The sequence below is a fragment of the Rhinolophus sinicus genome, chromosome 18 (genome assembly GCF_057876585.1).
Source record: "Rhinolophus sinicus isolate RSI-liver-muscle chromosome 18, RSI-T2T, whole genome shotgun sequence".
NCBI classification, from domain to species: Eukaryota; Metazoa; Chordata; class Mammalia; order Chiroptera; family Rhinolophidae; genus Rhinolophus; species Rhinolophus sinicus.
This window is the reverse complement of record NC_142518.1, coordinates 97,236,828-97,260,291: the sequence shown is the minus strand read 5'-3', so window position 1 is coordinate 97,260,291 and position 23,464 is coordinate 97,236,828. Positions and strand designations below refer to the sequence as shown.

Below are 23,464 nucleotides of genomic sequence, written 5' to 3'. Positions count from 1 at the left end.
GGGAAACGCAAAACAAACAAACGAAAACCCCCTGCCGGGGACAGAAACCCAACACCCATGGCCTTTAAACCAATCCCTCCAGCCCCCAGCCCCTCTGCCCCACCCGGACCTCTCCGCAGGCCCCGCCCATGCCTCTCCATAAGTCCTGCCCCTTGCCCCGCGGCCCACGCTCATTTGCTGGCGCCTTTCCTCTCCGCTTCCCCATTGGTCAGCTTTCGCTTCTTCTTTCATGCCCCCCCCAACCCCCCCTCCCCTCTCAGCTTCGCCCCCTCGCAGAGAGGCAGTGCGGCGCAGGCTCGGCTTGCGGGCACTCGCGGACCTTTTTCAGTGTGCTTGTCTTTTCTTCCCGGCATTCCTGTTTCCGTTTTCTCTAGGCTCTTCGGATTTTGCACCTCTGCGAGGCACTTGGCGCCCAGGGGTCCAGTGACGTCATCATTCTGCGCGGACACCCGCCGGTGAAAGAGGGAACTGCTTTGCTGCCCTACACTGCTTTTGTTGGGCTGCTGTTCGTCCGGAATCATGGCGCCGTCATTGTGGAAGGGGCTGGTGGGCATCGGCCTCTTTGCCCTAGCCCACGCGGCCTTTTCCGCTGCGCAGCGTAAGTGCCTGGGGGACGCGGACAGCTCCTGTGCGGGACTCCAGGGACGGTGTGTGGGCGCACCCCAGAGGGAGTGTCAGACCGAGTGTCCCAGGAAGGGTCATTCAAGACCTCAGAGTTTGGGGTGATTACGAGAAGCGATGCGGGGCTCCCCGGTGGAAGATTGAAGCAGCGTTAGAAGGGAGGTGTCAGGGATGGCTCAGAGCGAGACGGGCGGGCTGCAGGGTGGGCAAAGAGGGAGTCTCTGGGAATCCAGGACAAGTGATGTCAAATCCACCGCGGGGCTGGTCAGGCATAGTGTCAGACTGAGGACCTTGGATGCTCACGGTCCCATGACAACTAGGTGGACAGCCTCTTGGGCACTCCTCGGCTGTCCAGACAGTGACTGAGAAGTTAAGTGACCGTTTGCCTCAGGGACTGTGGTACAGGGGAAGGAGCTCTGGACTGGTAGTCTGGAGGGCTGGTTCTTAAAAACTTGCTTTGCCACTAAATCTGTGTGACCTTGGGCAAGTCATGTCCCTTCTCTGATGCTTCACTGAGGTTGATTTTAATTCTTGCCCTTTCTATGTCACAGAGTGATTGCGAAGTTTAAATGAAAAAAAAAGTGGAACTACTTTTATCATACAGATAAAATTGTATTGTCAAGAAGAGTCCAGCAGCAGATGCAGTGCAGTCTTGAGACGGCTGATCTGTTGATGTCTTCCTTCTCTCCTAGACCAAGGGTCAGCAGAGTCTGGCATGTGGGCCAAATGCAGCCTCCCTCCTGTTTTCATAGTGAGCTGCATAGTGGGCTGCATTTTAATTTGTTGGGGGGGGAAAGGCAAAGGAATATCATTTTATCATCCATGACAGTTGTATAAAATCCAGGTTTCAATGTCCATTAATGAAGTTTTTTCACAGTCACACCCATTCATTTAGGTATTATCTGGCTACTTTCTAAGGGCAGAGTTGAGTAGTTGTGATAGAGACAGTATGGCCTGCAAAGCCTAAAATATTTATTATCCGGCCCTTTAAAGGTACAGTTGGCTGACCCCTGTCCTAGCTTACAGAACTCATGAGGGCAGGGACAAGGTATGTTTTTTATTTATTGCTGTAATATCAGTGCCTAGGATGGTTTTCCCTACAGTAGGTACTCAATAAATTTGTTGAATGAAGGATGTGAATTCAAACTTGAACTTTATTCTCCTTTATTTGCTAGATTACTTTTCCATCTTCAGGAGTAAAGTAGAAAATGAAATGTGAATTGCTTCAAAGCTCCCATTTTTTTCAAGTTAAATCCTTTTGTTCTGTTTATTATATGTAATTAAAATGATCCAATTATTTTAACTGCTTAATACATGCATGTATCATGACATTGTCTAAAGGAAATGCCACTTTTTTTTTAAAGGAGGGCACAGCTCACAGTGGCCCATTCTGGGATCGAACCAGCAACCTTGGTGTTATTAGCACCACGCTCTAACCATCTGAGCTAACCAGCCACCCCAATGCCACTTAGTTTTGAATACATTTTTATTTAGAAGTTTTAGATTTACAGAAAAGTTGCAAAGATACTATAGAAAGTTACTGTATAACCTTTTCCCAGTTTCTACCATGGGTAACATCTTACCATAGTATACTTTTGCAAGTCAGAAACTGACATTGTTATATTATTATTAATGAAAGTCTAGCTTTTGTTTGGAGTCACCAGTTTTTCCATTAATGTCTTCTTTCTGTTCTAGGAATCAATCCCTGGTATCACATTACATTTAGTTGTCATGTTTCCCCAGTCTCCTCTGTTCTGTGCATGTTTCTCCAAAGCTCCAATCTTTAATGATAATGATAATAGTTAACATTATTAAGTACTTACCTAGTGCCGGGGACCGAACTAAGCACTTTACATGTATTAGGTTGGTGCAAAAATAATTGCGGTTTAAAAGGTTAAAAATAATTGCAAAAACCGCAATTATTTTTGCACCAACCTAATATTATATAATTCAGTCCTACCAAAATCCCTGTGAGGTAGCTATTATTGTTATTATCGTCTTTGAAAGATGAAGAAATTGAGACACAGCTAGAAAACTTGCACAAAATTAGAGATGAGAAATGGTGGGGCCAGGATTTAAAAGACGAGCAATTTGACTCTAGAGCCTATGTGCTACACTGCTTTATAGAATTTAGTCTTGGAGAATTGGTTGAAATTGTGTGTGCTTAGGTGTTAGAGGTACAGTGATGCCCTGAGGGAGTTCAAAGGCAAGTGGAGAAACAAACGGATCAAGAAATAATTGCAATAAAGTGATACAGATGCCACGCTGAAAGTATGTAAAGCTACGAGGAGACTGGCTTAGTCCTAGATAGAGCCTTGCTACTCAAGTGTGTTCAACAGACCAGCAGGGTTGTAATCACCTAGGAGCTTGTTAGAAATGCCCGCACCAGATCTGTTGAATCCGAATCTGCATTTCAGTGAGAGCCCCAGGTGACTTGTGTGCGTATTCCTTTGAGAAGCACTGCCCTAGGGGAAGGGAGGATTCTGTGGAGTACTGCGGCATTTTCTACAGTTAGGGTTCAGCCGTAAAATTTTAAGGTATTGGAGCAAGATCATTGAAGTCCAACCCCTTAGGCTTACGAATGAGGAGATGCCTGGGTAAAGACAGTGTTAGAGTCCGATTAGGCTTCATGCAAAGAAGAAAGCTAGCTGGGAACTGCACAGATAGTAGGAAGTTAGCCAAAACCTATTTTTGGTATTGGTTTGATTTTTTCTTTTGCACTTGTCCTTATGATAAACCCTGTAAGAGAAAACTTCAGAAGTGTCTCTAAACACATTCTCTTTTAAGAGTCAATACACATCCATTCAAACAATTTGGTTTTTTTTGGTTCACAATACATTATTAAATAGGGATAATGCAAGGTTCCTGTAGAATTAGGATTTTGTGTTTTTGTTTCCAGTGAGATGAAAATGCCTTGTGACATTTCACTGCAGTAGGACCTCTTTATAATGCTCATGTTGGAAAGAGACTAATATTTACCTGTGAGGCTAGTTGTGTAATGTCAGATTGTGGCAGCAGATAGCATACAATGGTGATGAACTTTATTACGGCAGAACATGTATCAGGTATCTTGTCTAATCCTCACATTATTCCCCTTTTACTGTTGCAGAAACGTAGGCAGTGAAAAGATAGCTCCTGTATTTCTTTTATTCTAAGACACACTTGCTCTCCCACTCCTCCATTGTAACACTCTAAAATTGAGCTACATGTTACATGAGGATGTCTTACATTGAATGAGATAATGTCAGTTACAGTAATTGAAGACCTGGTTTTTATGATCCAAGCTTATCAGCTTCCAAATCCTGATCCTTTTCCTTCATACCTTGTTGCTTCCTGAGGCTAATAAAGCAGCAGCATTATAATTTAATCACAGAGACAGAAAATGATGTCCTGGAATTTTTCCTGTTCCACCAATGCCCCCAGCATATTCTCTCAGGAAAAACATTTCCATACCAATTCTATGTGATGGTGGTGCTATTTCAGAGCTGAGATTTTCTGTAGGCTTATTAATTTTTAAATGATTGTGATTTCTGTGACCAGTTAGTGAAAGAAATGGTTTGTTTCAGAGGATTCTATTAATAGTTTTCCTGTACTAATATGTTTAGTTATTTCTTCCTCATACTTGCTCACCTTTCACTCTTACCCGTTGCATAGGTGACAAAGCAGGTCATGATGAAAATAAAATAGTTCAAGATAAGTCTGACAGCCTGAGAAAATGGAGGTATTTGAGGAATCCAGGATTAGCGTTACTTTATGTAGCATACATCAGCTGCTCCTTTGGTATATTGATTTGCTTGCATTTTAAGAAAGAAAAATGGGTTACAATTTCCTTAATGGTGTGCTTCTGGTTTATAGATCGTTCTTATATGCGATTAACAGAAAAGGAAGATGAATCACTGCCAATAGATGTAAGTTGGTCATTTATATTCTATTAACATATGTTTTAAAAATTAGCCGCATAGCTTACTTGTAGTAACATTTTTAATGGCTTTTATTCTCTTAAAATTTTACAGACATGAAATTACATCTGTTCTCTACTTTCTGTCGCTCATTGTAAAACCCAAAGAGTTGGAAACAAAAGATTTCTGTTTGTTTTCTAGAACTGTACTTTAAATAGTCTTTCTAGAAGTTGCTCTGTCCGTAGTCTGAGATGGATTTAAAAAGTTGATTGACTTTATTTTTTTTGAAAAGTTCTTTTTTGTATAAAGTTTAAGAACAAGCAAAACTAACAAAACATTGTTTAGGGACATATACATAAGTGGTAAAACTAAAAAACAAGGAAGTGTTTTTTAATTTAAAATGATATGTGGACTTCAGTCCCAATTTTTATCTTTATTGGATTTTAAATTAAAAAATAATAAGTTGTTTGTAACAGAATCAAACAGTAACTATACAAAGGAAAACTGATGCCATAATAACAACAGAAAAATAACCTGACCCCATTGCTCAACAATTCTACTTCTATTCTGAACAGTTTGGAGTGTACCAGTAGTTCAGTTTTCTTCCTGTGCATAAAGAACATTATCTTTATTTATATCTGTATAGTTTTACCTAATCAAAACATGCAGAATTTTGCTTTAAAAAGTTACTATGCATCTGTATATGTGTATAGTTTTATAATTAGGTTTTTTGTTACCTGGCAATCTGTCTTGATACATTTTCATGATGACTCATAGATTTACCACATTCTTGTTAATGGTGCCCATGATTGCAGTATATGAAATAGATCTTGCTGCACTGATGGTGGGAATGTAAACTGGTGTAACATGACATCTGGTTTTAATTTAGAAAGTTAGAGTAATAGCTTGTGGCTAATTTTGAGTTTAGTTGTCTATGATTAAAGATATGGTCGATATGGCTATTAACTTCATTTTCCCATCACCTTTGCTTTGTGGTAGATACACACACACACACATTCATTTATATCTGTTTAAAATAACTTTCTTCAGTTTACGAATTGGAGATTTTAAAAAATAGACAAAATCACAATTAAGAAAATAAAATACACCTGTAATCCCATGTTGGTTAATATCAAGCATTTATTGCAAGTTTTTTCTTGCACAACCTCTTTGGAAAGCAGCTTAGTATTACTTAATGAAGTTGAACGTGCATCTACTCGACACCTGTGATTCTACTCCCATGCACCAGGAGACAACACAAGGCTATCCGTGTTGACGTTGTAAAAGGAACACACAGGAAACAGCCCACATAACCATCAACAGTGGAATGGATAAATCGTTTTATTTTCATATAATGAAATATAAAACGTAATGAAAATGAATGGACTGTAACTACCGCGTTTCCCAAAAATAAGACCTAGCCGGACAATCAGCTCTAATGCATCTTTTGGAGCAAAAATCAATGTAAGACCCGGTCTTATTTTACTATAATATAAGACTCGGTCTTACATAATGTAATATATAATATAATGTAATATAATATAATATAATATGAATTATAATATAACATAATACCGGGTCTTATATTAATTTTTGCTCCAAAAGACACATTAGAGTTGATTGTCCTGCTAGGTCTTATTTTCGGGGAAACACGGTATATACTACAACAGGGATGACTCTCATGAAAAAGTTCAAAATGGGGAAAAGTAAGCAATATATGTTTTAGAGGTGCATACGTAGCTGGTAAAATTATAAAGCAAAGCAAAGTACTGATTAACACACAGTTTGGGACAATAGTTAACTTTGAGAGGGAGGGTGAAGGCTGTAAGTGCAGAGGGACACATGAGATTTAAAAGGTACTGGTAATGTTCTGTTTCTTAAGCTGGGTGGTAGGTAAAAGGTATTCTTTTGATAGTCTGATATTTAACAATAATACATTAAAAAATTCTTATTTGCTCTTGGAAGCAGGTAATAGTTGATAACTGAGTTTTGAATGGCTCAGTATTTTTTTTTTTTTTTTTTTTTTTTTTGCTATTTGAGCAAACTGCATAAGTAATTTTGCAGCCAATCCACAGAATTTATAGAAGATTTTATTGTATCTAAGTTCAAATCATTCAAAATGAGAATTGACTCCTGGATAGGATCTGGGAGAAATACCTATTAGAGGTTAAAAAGAGATGGGGAGAAAATTGTAAATTGTTATAATAATATTTGTATGTTATTTAGTAATCTCAATCTTTATACTCACAGATAGTTCTTCAGACACTTCTGGCCTTTGCAGTTACCTGTTATGGTATAGTTCATATTGCAGGGGAGTTTAAAGACATGGATGCCACTTCAGAACTAAAAAATAAGTAAGTCTTTCCCTTTTTTGTATGCATTTAATTTCTTGGGGGGTTTGCTTCATTTACATGATGTTAAGTGTATATATTCTGGTACATAAAAGTTGGTTTTGTTTTTACATTTTGATTATACAGTCTGCATGAGTAATGCAGTAAGAATATTGAGGCAGTGTTTGAGATGATAGGAAAGATGGAAATTGAATGGCACATTATTGACATTAGCATAAGATGTTATATGTGGTTGCTTAAAATTATTAGTTGGTTGGGTGGATGGATGGGTGGATGGAAACGGGTATATAGGAAGATATAAGATATTCCCTCAGTACTTTTTCCCTTCCTTCCTCCCTCTCTCCCTCTCCTTCCCTTTCTTTTCTTGCTTTTTCCCTTCCTTTTTCCTCTTTTTATCTTGTCCCAGCTTAGTCTTTGGAAGAATAAGGGGTCTTCTGTTTCCTCTGTTATTTGAACCTAGTCTGTTATATAAACTCTGTTCTTAGGCCCTTTTCTATCCCTTGATTAAAATGTATTTGTTATTCTGCTTTCTTTTTTCTCCCGTACTTCTAAGCTATTTTTTGTGAGCTTTGCTTGCTTTTCTTTGTCATATTTCTTACTTTCGTAAAATCACCCTTTAGCTTTGTTCACTTCCATCTCTGGACTTTACCCACTTTCTTGATCCTGGAAAATTTAACCCTTTACAGTATTTCCTTAGGAGGATTTGCAATAAACATTTATGTGTTAGAGGAAACTCACCCTCTTTTTACTTTTACTTTTTAGTTTGTATTTCAAATGGTCATATCTCAGCCTTCTTGTTTTATGTAGGGGTATGCTTGGATTTTTAGCTGGGCTGAGTTTGATATTGGAGTTGTTATCAAAGGAGGAATTTGTTTTTTTTCCAGGAAAATAATATTTGAAAACAAAATCACCACTAAAAGCCATACACTTAGGTACACATAGTTTAAAAAGAACTTTTTTAAAGACTATGTATCTCTCACTGGAAAAGAAGGAAGGATACTCCGCTGTCACCACCCACTACTGTTCTTACAAAGAATCTACTAAGAATCACAGGCAAGGGGCCAGGAGAGAAAGAGGTAAAACAGAATGACATTAAGTGGGTGGTAGCAAAATATATGAGTTTGGACAACAGCAGGTACAGAAGGGCCAAAGCAATTTTTTCATTGTACTTGAAAGATTCTTGGAAAACAGATCTGTGAAATGACCATAGGGCTTGAAGAGTGAGGGCCAAATGAGAATAATCAAAGGTACAAACTCTGTACTGGTTTTTAAAAAAGACTATTTGGCATGGGCTAGTGTTAGATCTACAGAGGTGATTAAAGTTGAACGATTACTTGTGTTTTTCATAGGCATGCTGGAAAGGATGGCTGAATAAAATATTTGAGTGCTGTATGTTGTGTTGCTTTTCCAGGTTTCCCATTTTCCTTATACAGGAAAAAAATGACATACAGTGTAATTACTATTTATAGTCTGATGTCATGGATTTAACTTAGTTTAAAATATTCATAATTCATCATTCAGATGCATAATTCATCAGAAGCCTGAATATTTTCAAATAGGCCTTTATAAAGGTTTATCTAAAATGCATGCTTTTTTCTTTTAAGGACATTTGACACATTAAGGAATCACCCATCATTTTATGTGTTTAATCATCGTGGTAGCGTGCTGTTCCGACCTTCGGATACAACAAATTCTTCAAACCAAGATGCATTGTCCTCCAACACATCGTTGAAGTTACGAAAACTTGAATCACTGCGTCGTTAAGATTTTTACAAATCATAACAACAGGACAGCACACAGAGCTGGAATATTGGAGTTTGGGGTATAAAACACTCCCCCCCCCATCAGTATTTATATTGATCTTTCAGACCTAATTAAAAAAAAGCTTATGGCCCTTGTTTGTAAACTGTTAATCATTGATGCAGTATAAATTATCTGTGAAATGAGTCTTTGATCTTTCATAGAGAGAATTCTTTTTGTTTGTTTAAAACAAATTCTCATCTTTTGTAAAAGTCACTGTTTTGAACACAGTTCTTTGAAAAAATGATGGTTTTGTAATTATTTATTTTCTTAGATTTCTTTTTCTTTTGCACTACAATTTTTAGGATCCTTTTGGAAATAGTGTGACTACTGCATTTTGCAGCATGAATGATAGTAAAATGTTCTTCAGTGCTTAACAACAAATGGACTTCTCTAAAGAGATTTTAAAAGGTGACTTAATCGGGTTTTTTAATGCCCCCTAAAATGGCTCTGCTTCAGCAGATAGTTGTCAGTTTTTAATTTATCCGTGACTTTTCACCCCACCGGACTCCCATATACCTTCTAACATCAGCTGTCTTGTTTCATCACTTCTCTGGGGTTCTGTGCGCAGTGAGCAATTTTTATGTCCTAAATTCTTTGTCACAACAAATATGTTTAACAAACTCAACTTGCTGTAAAAGCTACTTGTGTTCTCTTCTTTTATCGGTAAGAAATTTCCCTAATTGATTATGTAGTATAAGAATAGTTGAAGATAGACCAAAAAGACCATTTGTGATTTAATTATCATGCTTACCTAGAAAACTAGTAATCACTGAGGAAAACTGATTTTTCATTAGGCAGTTTAACTTATTCAAAGTCTGTTATTTTATTGCATACCATGCTAGTGAATTAGTAAAAATAAAATTCTCATAAAAAGTAGACTTCAAAGGAATTGGGCCAAATATGGTCTAAATATTTGAAACTAATATCTTTAATTTTAAAAAAATTAAGGTGAAAAGAAATTAAGAAATTGTTTTGTAGCTTCTGTCTTCTAGCAGGCTTAGGGTTTTTCATCTCCATTGTATGTTGCTGAAGATGAGGAAGTGGATACAGAGTAGAATATTTTTAGAAACATTAATTTTAGTTTTAGGGAAATTTGGCTAGCTCTTTGATCTGCAGAAAGCTTAACATTTCTTTGTAGAGAACATTGCTTTTATTGAATTCTACAGGTATGAAAACATTGCTTGTGTTGAATTCTATAGATGTAAAGGGAATAACTACAGAGATTTGAAGAGGAAATGTGCTTTAGGCAAGAATCAGATGATGCCTTTACACTTGATGGTATTAGAAATGAACCTCAGCTCTTCTGTTCTGCCTGGTAACACAGCCCCAAAGCAGAAGATGATTTATTTTGTCATTGGGTTTTTATTGTTGTTTTAGTTTTGTTTTGCCAACCTAGTCTGTCTGTGGAACACTGACTCTGCTTTCTAAGGAGAACAAAGTTAGCAATCTTCTGATAACCCGAAATCATTTAGACATGAGTTAAAAATGTGAAGTCAGGGGTTGAAAGTGGTGATGATAAAATCAAAGTAGTATGGCTTGTATACTGTTTTCTCAGGTATGACATGATTTGTAATAGCCTTTTGCTTGCTTCTCTCTTGGGGATGTGTTCCTTTCCTAATATGGCTTTATAAGGACTTTAGTGAGATGTAATTCACATACCTGACAATTTACCCATTTAAAAGGTACATTTCAGTGATTTTGTAATATAGTCATAAGTTGTGCAACCACGCCCACAGTCAATTTGAGAACATTGTCATCATCACCCCAAAAAGAAACCCTGTATCCTCTAGCAGTCACATCTCATTTCACCCCAATGCCTCCCAGTCCCGAGCAACCACTAGTCAATCTACTTTTTTTTTATCAATCTACTTTTGATCTCTATGATTGGCTATCTCGTCTGGTCATTTAATCTAAATGGATTTGTACAATATCTGGTCTTTCATGACTGGTTTCCCAAATATGGTTTTGTTCTATGTGGAGTGAGAAATTTTTCTCATCTTGGGAACTAACTGTGACTGCTGTGAAAGGAAGTGGTTGGTAAAATCACTAGATGTGAGGACGGAGGGTCAGATACCTAACAGTTTAGTTTCTCAGTTAATCTTATGCCGAGTAGTTTTTCCTCATAACCAAACATTCGTGACATACTACTACTTATAATATTTTGGCTAGTCTCTAGAATGGATATTGAAATCTTTGCTTACCTAGTCAGGAAAGTCCTGCTAAAAATGATGCCAAATAATTTGGCAAATAATTGGCATAGCAGTTTTCAGTCGTGTCTCACTTTGCTAGCAGTTTGTATACCTCGGGCCAGGTGAGCTTCCCAAATTTCTCCGTAATTTCCTCCAGTGAATTTCTGCTCTTTTTCAAGTATGTACCATAGGATTAAAAGAGATTTGGGTATATCATAACAGTTCCAAATGGATTAAGTTCAGAATTTATAATGTTATGAGACAGGCCATGACTACCTAAGGCAAGTCCCCAAAATGGAGTGATGTGAGCTAGTTCAGCCGGCAGTTGACAATGATTCCAGGGGCGTTCCGACATTTGAACTATTGAAGGCCCTCTAGAATATAGGAAAACTCATTTTTTAACCAGGGAACCAGCCAAATGCTATGGGCTGTTGGCCCAGCTGTGGAAAAAGCAGGTTGGGGGAACTGGAGGCTACGATGCTCTGTAGCTCCCGAGTGATTGTTTCCTAAGCACTGTAGCTTCTTTTTCAGTGGCATGGCAGCATCTTCCTGGTTGTATGTGGCCTGTTTCCATGATGTATTGAGTAGCGTTTGTCGTGAGCATCAATGCCTGTAACACCAAGCTAAACACAGTCTTTTGGATATGTTTCCTCTCTTTAAATGGCCTTGCCCTGTCTAATAAATAAATGATTGTCTGACCCTCACCCTGTTTTTGGTAGTGTTTTTTTTTTCTTTTTTACTTTTAATCTCTTTTTTTTTCTGTTTCTCTGTCCCCAGAAAAATGTAACAGCTAATTTTATGACTCTTTTTTTTTCCAGTGTGATGCTATTTTACTAAATTCAATAGATACTTTAATTTTTATTGTATATGTAAAGTCTTACTGCAATTTTATGTTTTTGGGAGTTGAAATAGAACGTGTAATCTCATTTATGTTTATAAATTATCGAATGACCTTTGGGGTATAAGAATTTTAGTCCCTGAGTAGCAGTGTCTGATCATTCCATCACAAATGTGTTATATAGCCAAACTGTCATTACAAAATGTCATTTTATACTTAAGAGGAAATCATGATTAAAGCATTAAAGGGCAAATCTAAAGATTAATGAAAATCCAAGGGGAAGTTATGGTTTGCAAAACTTGACACTTATCCACAGTATTTTAAAAAGTAACACTACCGATATTTAAATCTATCTAGGGATATCTCAAAATAAACTACTAATCAAGGATTCTTTAAAGAGGAAAAAAGAAAGATAATATATGCGTATGGCAAAAAAATCAGATGGTACAGAAAGGCATGAAATGAAAACTTGCTTCCTTCCTACTCCTAATACCTCTTTCAAAGATAACCAGCTTAAAGTGTCTCGTATATTCTTTCAGGAAAAAAATTATTTGCCAGCAAATATGTACTTGAAAAAAAAAGTTTACATTAATGGAATCAGATGGTATCCAATTTTCTGTACCTTGCCTTTTTGCTGTATTATAAGATCTTTCTGTACCAGTATATACAGAAACACGTCATTCTTTTTAATGACTGTGTGGTATTCCAATGTATAAATGTGTTATACATGTTTAATCATTTTACTATTGTTAAACCATACTGCAGTGAACATACCATACTTGTACATATAATGAGATTATACTGACGGTTCATTCCTAGCAATAGAATTGCTGGGTCAAAGGGCGTTTTTCTTTTCATTGCAGTAGTTATTGCCAAATTGTTCTTCAGAAATCTTTGCCCAGTTACAGTTCCTCATATAATGAATAAGAACATTTTTTTACAAGGCCCGTGCCAGCATTGGGTACTAAACTTATTAAAATTTCATCATCTGAAAGTGACTAAATGGTATCTTTCATTTTAATGAAGCTGTAATGTATTTTAACGCAGGAGATACCTAGAACACATTTTCGTGTTATTGGTTTCTTATATTTCATTTTCTGTGAACTGTGGTCATGTTCTGTTTTCTATTAGATGATTTGCTTTTTATTGATTTGTATGATCTCTTTGTAAGCTATGAATATCGGTGCATTGTCATATGTTTAATAATGTTTTCCTGAGTTTTATTTATTGATTGATTGATTGATTGATTGATTGATTGATGTAGTTAAACTTATCAGTCTTTATGGCTTCTGGGATTTGTGCCTTGCTTAGAAAGGCCTTTACATTTAAGAATAAATGTATTTTCCCAATACTTTTAAGTTTTTTTTAACCTGTAAATCTTTGATTCATTTGGAATTAATTTAGGTAGAAGGAGTGAAGTAAGGATTCAACATTTGTCTTCCCCAAATAACTATGTGGTTATCCAACTCCCTTTTATTGGCTTTTTTACACACTGATTTGAAAAGTCATCCTTATTCATACATTGAACTTCCATTATGTATTTAGATCTGTTGCAAAAATTACCAGTCTTTTAATTATTTTAAGTTGTTACCCATTTTCATATTTGGCTTTGCTAGTCCATATCTCATTATTTTCAAGATTTCTTCCTAGTTATTCTTACATGTTTATATTTCCAGATGAGCTTTAGTATCATTTTGTCCCATTCTAAAATCCTGTTGATATTTTTCCTAAAATTTTATTTTGAAAAATTTCAAACTTACAGAAAACATAAAAGAATAGTACGATGAAAGCCATTATAATTTCATTTGGAGTCACCATTCCTAATATTTTGCCACTTTTGCTTTTGTTTTCTCAAATGTGCTTTTTTCCTCTCCTGAATTATTTGCCGTAAGTTGCACACTTCATCATCACACTTCATGACATTATGACAACCCTAAATATGTCAGCGTGCCTCTCCTATAAGAGTGAGGACATTCTCCCATTTAACCACAATACCATCCTCACACTTAAGAAAATGATGAACCATCCAATATTATTTCATATTCAAATTTCCCCATGTGTCCTCAGAATGACTTAGAGCTGCCCCCACCAAGGTTCACAAATTACATTGGTGAGTGCATCTCTAGTCTGTTTTAAACAGTTCCTCTTCCTCTTTTTTAAAATGGTATTTTCTAAACAACTGTTTTTATAACTTAGATTTATAGAAAAGTTGGGAAGGTAGCACGCAGAGTTTCTGCATACCTCCATGCAATTTTCCCTATTATTAACATGTTAGAGTGATACATCTGATATAATCAATGAACCAATATTGATGTTATTATTACCTACAGTTAATGTTAGGATTTCCTTAGTTTTTACCTAATGTCCTTTCTGTGTTCCAGGATTTCATCCAGGATACCACATTACATTTAGTCATGATGTCTTCTTAGGCATCTCTTGACTGTGACAGTTTCTTAGACTTTCCTTGTTTCTGATGACCTTGACAGTTTTGAGGAATACTGGTCAGGTATTTTTGTAGAATGTTCCTCTATTGGGATTTGTCTGATGTTTTTGCCATTTATTAGACTGGGATTACATGTGCCATTATTATACCAATGGTATATATTTATTAACGACATCACTGTTGATGTTATTCTTGATCACCTGACTAAGTAGTGTTTATCATGTTTCTCCACTGTACAGTTACTCTTTTTTCCCCTTTCCATACTGTACTCTGGAAGGAAGTCACTATGCACAGCCCACACTTAGGGAGTGAGGAGATAGGCTCCACCTACCTCCTTGAGGAGGAAGTATCTACATCAATTATTTGGCATTGACTGCACAGATATGTTTCTTCTCTCCCACTTATACATTTATTAATTTATGTCATTTATGTGAGTTTGGGCACATGAATATTTATTTTATACTTTGGGTTATCCAATACTACTTCATTTTTGTTGTTGAAATTGTTCCAGTTTTGGAACAATTTCATTTGGCTCCTGTGTCCCTCTGACATTCTCCCATTATTGTGGATTTTTTTTGGACCACATCCTTACTTTCTGGCACTACAAGATGCTCCAGGCTCATGTTGTGTATTTCCTTCCCCAGTCCTAGAATCAGCCTTTTCTCCAAGGAACCCGGTTCCTTTAATTGAATAATGGCATTAGAAACCAAGATCTGGGCCCTAGTTGTGCTCAGTGATGCTGGGTTTTTGTTTGTTTGTTTGTTGTTGTTTTTTTTTGTTCGTTGTTTTTTTTGCTTTGAGGCCCTTTCAGCTAACAGAGCAAGGAAATAATATGCGTGTATACTAAACCTGTGCATATATACTTATGTATCAGTATTTCTGTGTGTAACATCTATATTCCTATTACGTGAAACACGAGTTAATACTGATGTTTGAGCCACCACCACATAAATCATTCTAAACTTCTCCCCTTGCTTATCTGTAAACTCCCACTTCAACGTTGAGAAACCTGGATCCCACCATCTGCTACCCATGTACTTAAGTTGTTTAATTCCGGAATATATGTAAAGTGGTTTCCGAATTGTTAACCCGTACTCCCACGGGAAACAACTTTTTCAACTAGAGCACAGTGATTATGTAGGTTTTCTTGCATTCAGTTTTACAGACTCCACTGATTTCCAGTTACTTAGGTCAGCACCTTCCCCCCCCCCCCAGTATGTTTATTTCATAAATTTCTAATACAATTAGATTGTTTTGTCACATTATGCATTCTATCCTGGGATTCCCCTGACCTAAATGATTTTTCAAAAATTTCGTGTACATCAAGGTTCACTTTTTTAAATGAAAATTTTTAAATTGAGGTAACATTGGTTAATAACATCATATAAATTTCAGGTGTACACCATTATAATTCAATATTTGTATACTCTATTGCATGCTCACCACCAAAAATCTAATTTCCATCTATTACCATATATTTGACCCCCTTTACCCATTTTGACTTTCCCCTATCGTCCTTCTCCTCTGGTAACCATCATTCTGTTGTCTGCATCTATGAGTTCGTATTTTTTTTAGTTCATGTTTATTTTTCTGTTTTATATTCCACATGAGTGAAACCATACAGTTTTATAAAACTCAACAGCAACAACAGAAACAACCTGATTAAAAAATGGGCAAAGAACTGAAAAAAGAGAACAATTCCTTTAACCCTGTAGTGCTGTGGATTGTAGGAACATACAAAGGAAATGACTTGCCAACTCCTCTCTTTAGGAAGCCATAGCCTTCAGAAGAAATTGAAAGTAAGACATTTTTCTCAGCGTTGGTCTGTGGCACCCACTGCCCTTTCCAAGTGCATGACTCCCAGGGTTATGCAAATACAAGGTTGAATCCTGTCTTTACTTAAAATGTTGATATTGTGTTCATCATGGAGATTTTGCATTAATTTTTTTTAAATGACAGTAAACTATTATTTATCTTGATTACCAAGTGCTTTGGCAGCCCCTAAAATTTTGCACCTGGGGTAACTGCCTCACTTGTCTCAACCTAGTCCTGGCCCTGCTTTGCCTGCCCCTGTGAACTTCTGATTGTGTGAAACCCTGAGCCATCCCTGTGCTCGGGAAGGTTTTCTGCCAATGCAGCCAAATGCACTCCTAAATTACTGACCTCCTGAAGTGTAAGATGCATGAGGTACCAGACCATCTGATCTTCTTCACTACTGTCTCCCCCAGTGTCTACCAGAGTATCCAGCAATAGAAATCCCTCAATAAACATTTGTTGAATGAAGGAAACATTATAATGAGTGTCTGTGAATTACCTTAAATTCCTCATAGAAACTGATTTGTTTTCCAACTAAGTTATTTTCAGATTTTAGAATAAAGGTATTACAGAGACACACCACTCCTGTGGCCAGAGAAAGCCATCTCCCCAGACAAGAATGTTCAGGCCACAAGGACTTTAGGACATCATCTATTCTGGGATCGTTATTTTAAAGAGACACAAATGAGGCCCCAAGAAGGGAAGGAACCATTTCAAGTCATAGGCAGCCAGTGCCAGAGCAGAGACCGGAAACCAAGTCTCCAGACTGCGGAGCGCACAGTGCTGCTTCTTGCCTAGTTCCAGGAGCACCACACATTTGAAGTAAATGCCCCTCTGCTCACTGGGGGCTGTATTTCTTTAAGCACACTCTAATTTTGTGCCTCCACTATATTCCTCTACTACAAAATATGGTTTGGTGAGCCCAGAAAGAGAGTTTTCACCAACTGCTCTGATAAATTAAAAGTTGCTACAGAAGTAATACGAATAGTGTGCTTGTTTAGGAACCTCACCCCCATTTTTCATCTTTAAAACACTATGCAAAAACCTGCAATCAACAGTAAAATCAACAGTAACAGTAAAAGGGTCTATTTTTAACCCTAAAATCTAGGAAACTGAACTACCATTCTTGACAGCTCATGTAACAATGCAGATAATCTTGTCAGTTTATGTTAAGAAATGTAAAATTAAATCTTCTACAAGGCCTCACCTAGTGCTAGTTGATAAACGAACAATAGGAAGGTTAAATATAACTGTTATCTGCATTAACGGCTCACCTTCGTCAAATCCCCACCGTGGCCAATTCCACCTAGTCATAGGATGGGTATGTTTCCAATGAGGTTGGTGAATACACTCCCCCTTACATGTGCCTGTTTAACTGCCTGCTCTGGAATTTCTTCTCTGCTGCAGGAATTCCACCTCTCTGCTTTCACACAATGGCCATTTGATGCCTTTGTCATGTGACAATGTGGCTAGGTTGAGCTACAATTTCCACAGTCCTTATTCTTGTATGTTTCTGAATAGAAGTCACAAGGGAGATTCTGGGAGATGTTCAGGGGCAGAGGGAAGCACTGACCATTATGTGGCTCACACCCGATGCTGGTCTGCTGATTCACCTGATTGCTGTGAAGCAGCACATATACCTGCAGTTGTTCTACATTCCTCGTATCTGCCTTCAGCCTCTCTGACTTCAGGGCCAGGAATGTGTGTTCGATTCTGTTCCAAAGGATCTCTGCTTCTGCAAGATACCCTTTGTCTCCAAGGTCAGAGGCAAGAACAGCTCTGGGCTTCAATCAGTCCTCATGGAGTTCCTGCTGGTGCTGGCAGGAGCTAGCCTGCTTATGCTCTTCCCTTCCTGAATGTTTGCCCTTCTTCAGCATTCTACGAGAGACAACAGCCTTACAGAGACAGAGACATTGTACCTACTTCCAAATAATTTATAAGGCCAATTCCATGTAACAATTCCCTTTATTATATGTATTTCATATATATTTAATTTTGTATATTTTAAAAAATATATATATTACATATAAACATGTGTTATATGTGTGTGTACATATATATATATATATATTATATATATATAATATATATATATATATAATATATATATATACTCATATATATACATATACACATATACTAGGTGTGATAAAAAAATACGGTGAATGCTGCCGAGTGCCAGCCAACAGAAAGGCAGGGATCTTCAATATGGGAAGTGGCACGTCGAACCTTAGTAACAGTGTGTGACAAGTTTCAACTTGTTTGGTGTAGTCACTAGTGTGTGTGCTATGGTTGAGAGAAGGTGTTTTGTTTTTTTTTAAATATTAGTTTTAGGTGTATAAAACAACATAATGATTATACATTTACACCCCTCACCAAGTGATAACCCCCAAGTCTACTATCCCTCTGACATCCTATAAAGCTGTTACAATACCCTTGACTGTATTCTTTATGCTATAACTTTACATCCCATGACTACACATATGTATGTAAAAAGAGTTACATTTTGGGGCTGGCCCGGTAGCTCAGGCGGTTGGAGCTCCGTGCTCCTAACTCCGAAGGCTGCCGGTTTAATTCCCACATGGGCCAGTGGGCTCTCAACCACAAGGTCGCCGGTTCACTCCCGCAAGGGATGGTGGGCTGCGCCCCCTGCAACTAGAAAACAGCAACTGGACCTGGAACTGAGCAGCACCCTCCACAACTAAGACTGAAAAAGGACAACAACTTGAAGCTGAACGGCACCCTCCACAACTAAGATTGAAAGGACAACAACTTGATTTGGGAAAAATGTCCTGGAAGTACACACTGTTCCCCAATAAAGTCCTGTTCCCCTTCCCCAATAAAATCTTTAAAAAAAAAAAGTCACACTTTTAATTTCTTCTGAAGGCTATGGCTTCCTGAAGAGAGGAGTAAGCAAGTAATTTCCTTTGTATTTCCCTGCAATCCACAGCACCACAGGGTTAAAGGAATAGTTTGATTTCATTAAAAATATCTATTTGTGTGTGTGTGTGTATATATATATATATATATATATATATATATATATATATTATATATAAATATATACATATTTAATTATTGTTGACATTCAATACTACTCTACTTCAGCTTCAGGTGTACAGCGCAGTGGTCAGGCATCTGCACAATCTATAAAGTGATCCCCCTGATAAGTCCAGTACCCATTTGGCATCTTACATACTCTGAGAAGGTGTGTTTTAAAGTATGCAATAAATCATCCTCCATCATGACAACGCTCTGTGTTACACATCGTTTCTGGTACATGGCAATTTCTGTCAAATGAAAACGTTATGTTGTGTCCTCATCCACCTTATTCACCTGATCTGGCACCATGGGACTTCTGGCTCTTCCCCAAAGTCATGAAGGGTAAACGTTTTGAATCAATTCAGGACATTGAGGAAGCCATGATAGTGCAGCTGAAGACACTCATGAAAGAGGACTTCCAGAACTGCTTCAGAAAGTGGCAAGCATGACGGGATAAGTGTGCTCGAAGCGAGGGGAGTATTTAGAAAGGGTTTAATGGCAATGTGTTTTTTACTGTAATAATTTTTTAAATTTAAACATTCACTGTATTTTTTTTTATCATACTTCCTATATGTGTATATACCCTTGACTGGTTCTGCTTTCTCTGAAGTGTGGCTAATACTGGATTGGTTCTGGGTTTTCTGGAATATCTTTTTAAAATCCCATTAGATTTAAAGGCATTAGTGCCCCTTTTCCAGCGGTTTTTTTTTTTTTTTTAATTTTATTTTATTAAATTTATTGGGGTGACAATTGTTAGTAAAATTACATAGATTTCAGGTGTACAATTCTGTATTACATCATCTATAAATCCCATTGTGTGTTCATCACCCAGAGTCAGTTCTCCTTCCATCACCATATATTCGATCCCCCTTACCCTCATCTCCCACCCCCCACCCCCCACCCCCCTTACCCTCTGGCAACCACTAAACTATTGTCTGTGTCTATGAGTTTCTGTTTCTCATTTGTTTGTCTTGTTCTTTTGTTGTTTTTGGTTTATATACCACATATCAGTGAAATCACATGGTTCTCTGCTTTTTCTGTCTGACTTGTTTCGCTCAGCATTACTCTCTCAAGATCCATCCATGTTGTCACAAATGTTCCTATATCATCTTTTCTTACTGCCGAATAGTATTCCATTGTGTATATATACCACAACTTCTTTATCCATTCATCTATCGAAGGACATTTTGGTTGTTTCCATGTCTTGGCCACCATAAACAAAACTGCAATGAACATTGGAGCACACGTTTCTTTATCTCTAAATGTTTTCAGATTTTTTGGGTAGATACCCAGGAGAGGGATTGCTGGGTCATATGGCAATTCTATTCGTAATTCTTTGAGGAACCTCCACACTGCCTTCCATAACGGTTGCACCAGTCTGCATTCCCACCAACAGTGTATGAGGGTTCCTTTTTCTCCACAGCCTCTCCAACATTTGTTATTTTTTGTCTTGTTGATGATAGCCATTCTGACTGGGGTGAGGTGATATCTCATTGTGGTTTTGATTTGCATTTCTCTGATGATTAGTGATGTTGAGCATTTTTTCATATGTCTATTTGCCATTTGTATGTCCTCTTTGGAGAAATGTCTCTTCAAGTCCTCTGCCCATTTTTCTTCTTTTTTTTTTTTTAATTTTATTTTATTAAATTTATTGGGGTGACAATTGTTAGTAAAATTACATAGATTTCAGGTGCACAATTCTGTATTACATCATCTATAAATCCCATTGTGTGTTCATCACCCTGAGTCAGTTCTCCTTCCATCACCATATATTCGATCCCCCTTACCCTCATCTCCCACCCCCCACCCCCCGCCCCCCTTACCCTCTGGCAACCACTAAACTATTGTCTGTGTCTATGAGTTTCTGTTTCTCATTTGTTTGTCTTGTTCTTTTGTTGTTTTCGGTTTATATACCACATATCAGTGAAATCACATGGTTCTCTGCTTTTTCTGTCTGACTTGTTTCGCTCAGCATTACTCTCTCAAGATCCATCCATGTTGTCACAAATGTTCCTATATCATCTTTTCTTACTGCCGAATAGTATTCCATTGTGTATATATACCACAACTTCTTTATCCATTCATCTATCGAAGGACATTTTGGTTGTTTCCATGTCTTGGCCACCGTAAACAAAGCTGCAATGAACATTGGAGCACACGTGTCTTTATCTCTAAATGTTTTCAGATTTTTTGGGTAGATACCCAGGAGAGGGATTGCTGGGTCATATGGCAATTCTATTCGTAATTCTTTGAGGAACCTCCACACTGCCTTCCATAACGGCTGCACCAGTCTGCATTCCCACCAACAGTGTATGAGGGTTCCTTTTTCTCCACAGCCTCTCCAACATTTGTTATTTTTTGTCTTGTTGATGATAGCCATTCTGACTGGGGTGAGGTGATATCTCATTGTGGTTTTGATTTGCATTTCTCTGATGATTAGTGATGTTGAGCATTTCTTCATATGTCTATTTGCCATTTGTATGTCCTCTTTGGAGAAATGTCTCTTCAAGTCCTCTGCCCATTTTTCAATTGGGTTGTTTGTTTTGTTGTTGTTGAGTTGCATGAGTTCCTTGTATATTCTGGATACTAGCCCCTTATCGGAGGCACTGTTTGCAAAAATCTTCTCCCATTCAGTTGGTGGCCTCTTTATTTTGTCAATGGTTTCTTTTGCTGTGCAGAAGCTTTTAAGTTTCATATAATCCCATTCGTTTATTTTAGCTTTTACTTCCATTGCCTTTGGAGTGAAGTTCATAAAATGCTCTTTGAACCCCAGGTCCATAAGTTTAGTACCTATGTTTTCTTCTACGCAGTTTATTGTGTCAGGTCTTATGCTTAAGTCTTTGATCCATTTTGAATTAACTTTGGTACATGGTGACAAATAGCAGTCCAGTTTCATTCTTTTGCACGTGGCTATCCAATTCTCCCAGCACCATTTATTGAAGAGGCTGTCTTTGCTCCATTGTATGTTTTTAGCTTCTTTGTCAAAAATTATCTGTCCATATTTATGTGGTTTTATTTCTGGGTTCTCAATTCTATTCCATTGGTCTATGTGTCTGTTTTTCTGCCAATACCATGCTGTTTTGATGATTGTAGCCCTGTAGTACAAGCCAAAGTCAGGAAGTGTGATACCTCCATTATTGTTCTTTTTTCTTAAGATTGCTTTGGCTATTCGGGGTCTTTTGTGGTTCCAAACAAATCTGATGATTTTTTGTTCTATTTCTTTAAAATATGCCATTGGGATTTTGATGGGCATTGCATTGAATCTGTATATTGCTTTGGGTAGAAAATTCCCTCAGCTTCTGTATGTCTGGAAAGGTCTTTATTCCTCCTTCATATCTAAAGGATATCTTTGCTGGATATATTATTCTTGGCTCATGGTTTCTCTCTTTCAATAGTTTGAATATTTGGTTCCACTCCCTCCTGGCTTGTAGAGTTTCTGCTGAAAAATCTGATGCTAATCTAATGGGCTTTCCTTTGTAAGTTACCGTCTTCTTTTCCCTGGCTGCCTTGAGGATTCTTTCTTTGTCGTTGATTTTAGACAGCTTCAATACAATGTGCCTTGGAGAAGGCCTGTTGGGATTGAGGTAACTAGGTGTTCTATTTGCTTCTTGGATTCGAGGGTCCAGTTCTGTCCACAAATTTGGGAAGTTCTCATCGACAATTTGTTTGAATATATTCTCTGTTCCCTTCTCTCTTTCTTCTCCTTCTGGTATGCCCATTATTCTTATATTGCTCTTTCTGATGGAGTCACAAAGTTCTTGTAGAGTTCTTTCATTTCTTTTAAGTCTCAAGTCTCTTTCTTCTTCTATTTGTGTCATTTCCAGGTTTCTATCTTCGATGTCACTGATTCTTTGCTCCATCTGGTCAACTCTACTACCTAAGCTGGTTATTTCATTCTTAATTTCTTCTATTGAGTTCTTAATCTCCAGAAATTCTATTTGGTTCTTTTTTAAGATTTCAATCTCTTTCGTAAAATGCTCATGCTGTTCTTTGATTGAGTTTCTGAGTTCATTTAACTGCCTATCTGTGTTTTCTTGTATCTCGTTGAGTTTTTTCAGAACTGCAATCTTGAATTCTCTGTCATTTAAGTCACATATTTCTGTATCTTTAAGTGCCTTCTCTGGAGATTTTTCACTTTCTTTCTGAGCTATCTTGTTGCCTTGGTTATTCATGGCGATTACTGGTTTACTATTTCTCTTCCTAGACATCTACAGGAGTGACTTCTGCAACAGGTTGATAGAAAGCGGTCTTTCTTTTGTTTGCCAGTACTTGTTGGTAGAATGTTTTATTATTTATCCAACTGCAACTTATTTTTCTTCTCCCACACGGTAGTGCTATGTGTTCTCTGCACTATTCCAACTTCTCACACAATGGGGGGATTCCCTGGGAGACGGGCTTCTCCTCTGTTAATAGTTCATCTAGGTCACAGCGCGCAGTGTCCCGGTGGGTATGCGGAGAGTTTT

General features: G+C 37.5%; 1 protein-coding gene across 1 annotated transcript; it reads left to right on the top strand.

Annotated features, from left to right (window-relative positions):
• The first annotated feature begins 282 nt into the window (after window positions 1–282).
• MMGT1 (membrane magnesium transporter 1) lies at window positions 283–11,567 on the top strand. The gene is made up of 4 exons (XM_019714670.2): window positions 283–598; window positions 4,477–4,529; window positions 6,771–6,874; window positions 8,476–11,567. The coding sequence occupies exons 1-4, from the start codon at window positions 520–522 to the stop codon at window positions 8,633–8,635; spliced, it is 396 nt and encodes a 131-aa protein (XP_019570229.1). The 5' UTR covers window positions 283–519; the 3' UTR covers window positions 8,636–11,567.
• The last annotated feature ends 11,897 nt before the right edge of the window (window positions 11,568–23,464 follow it).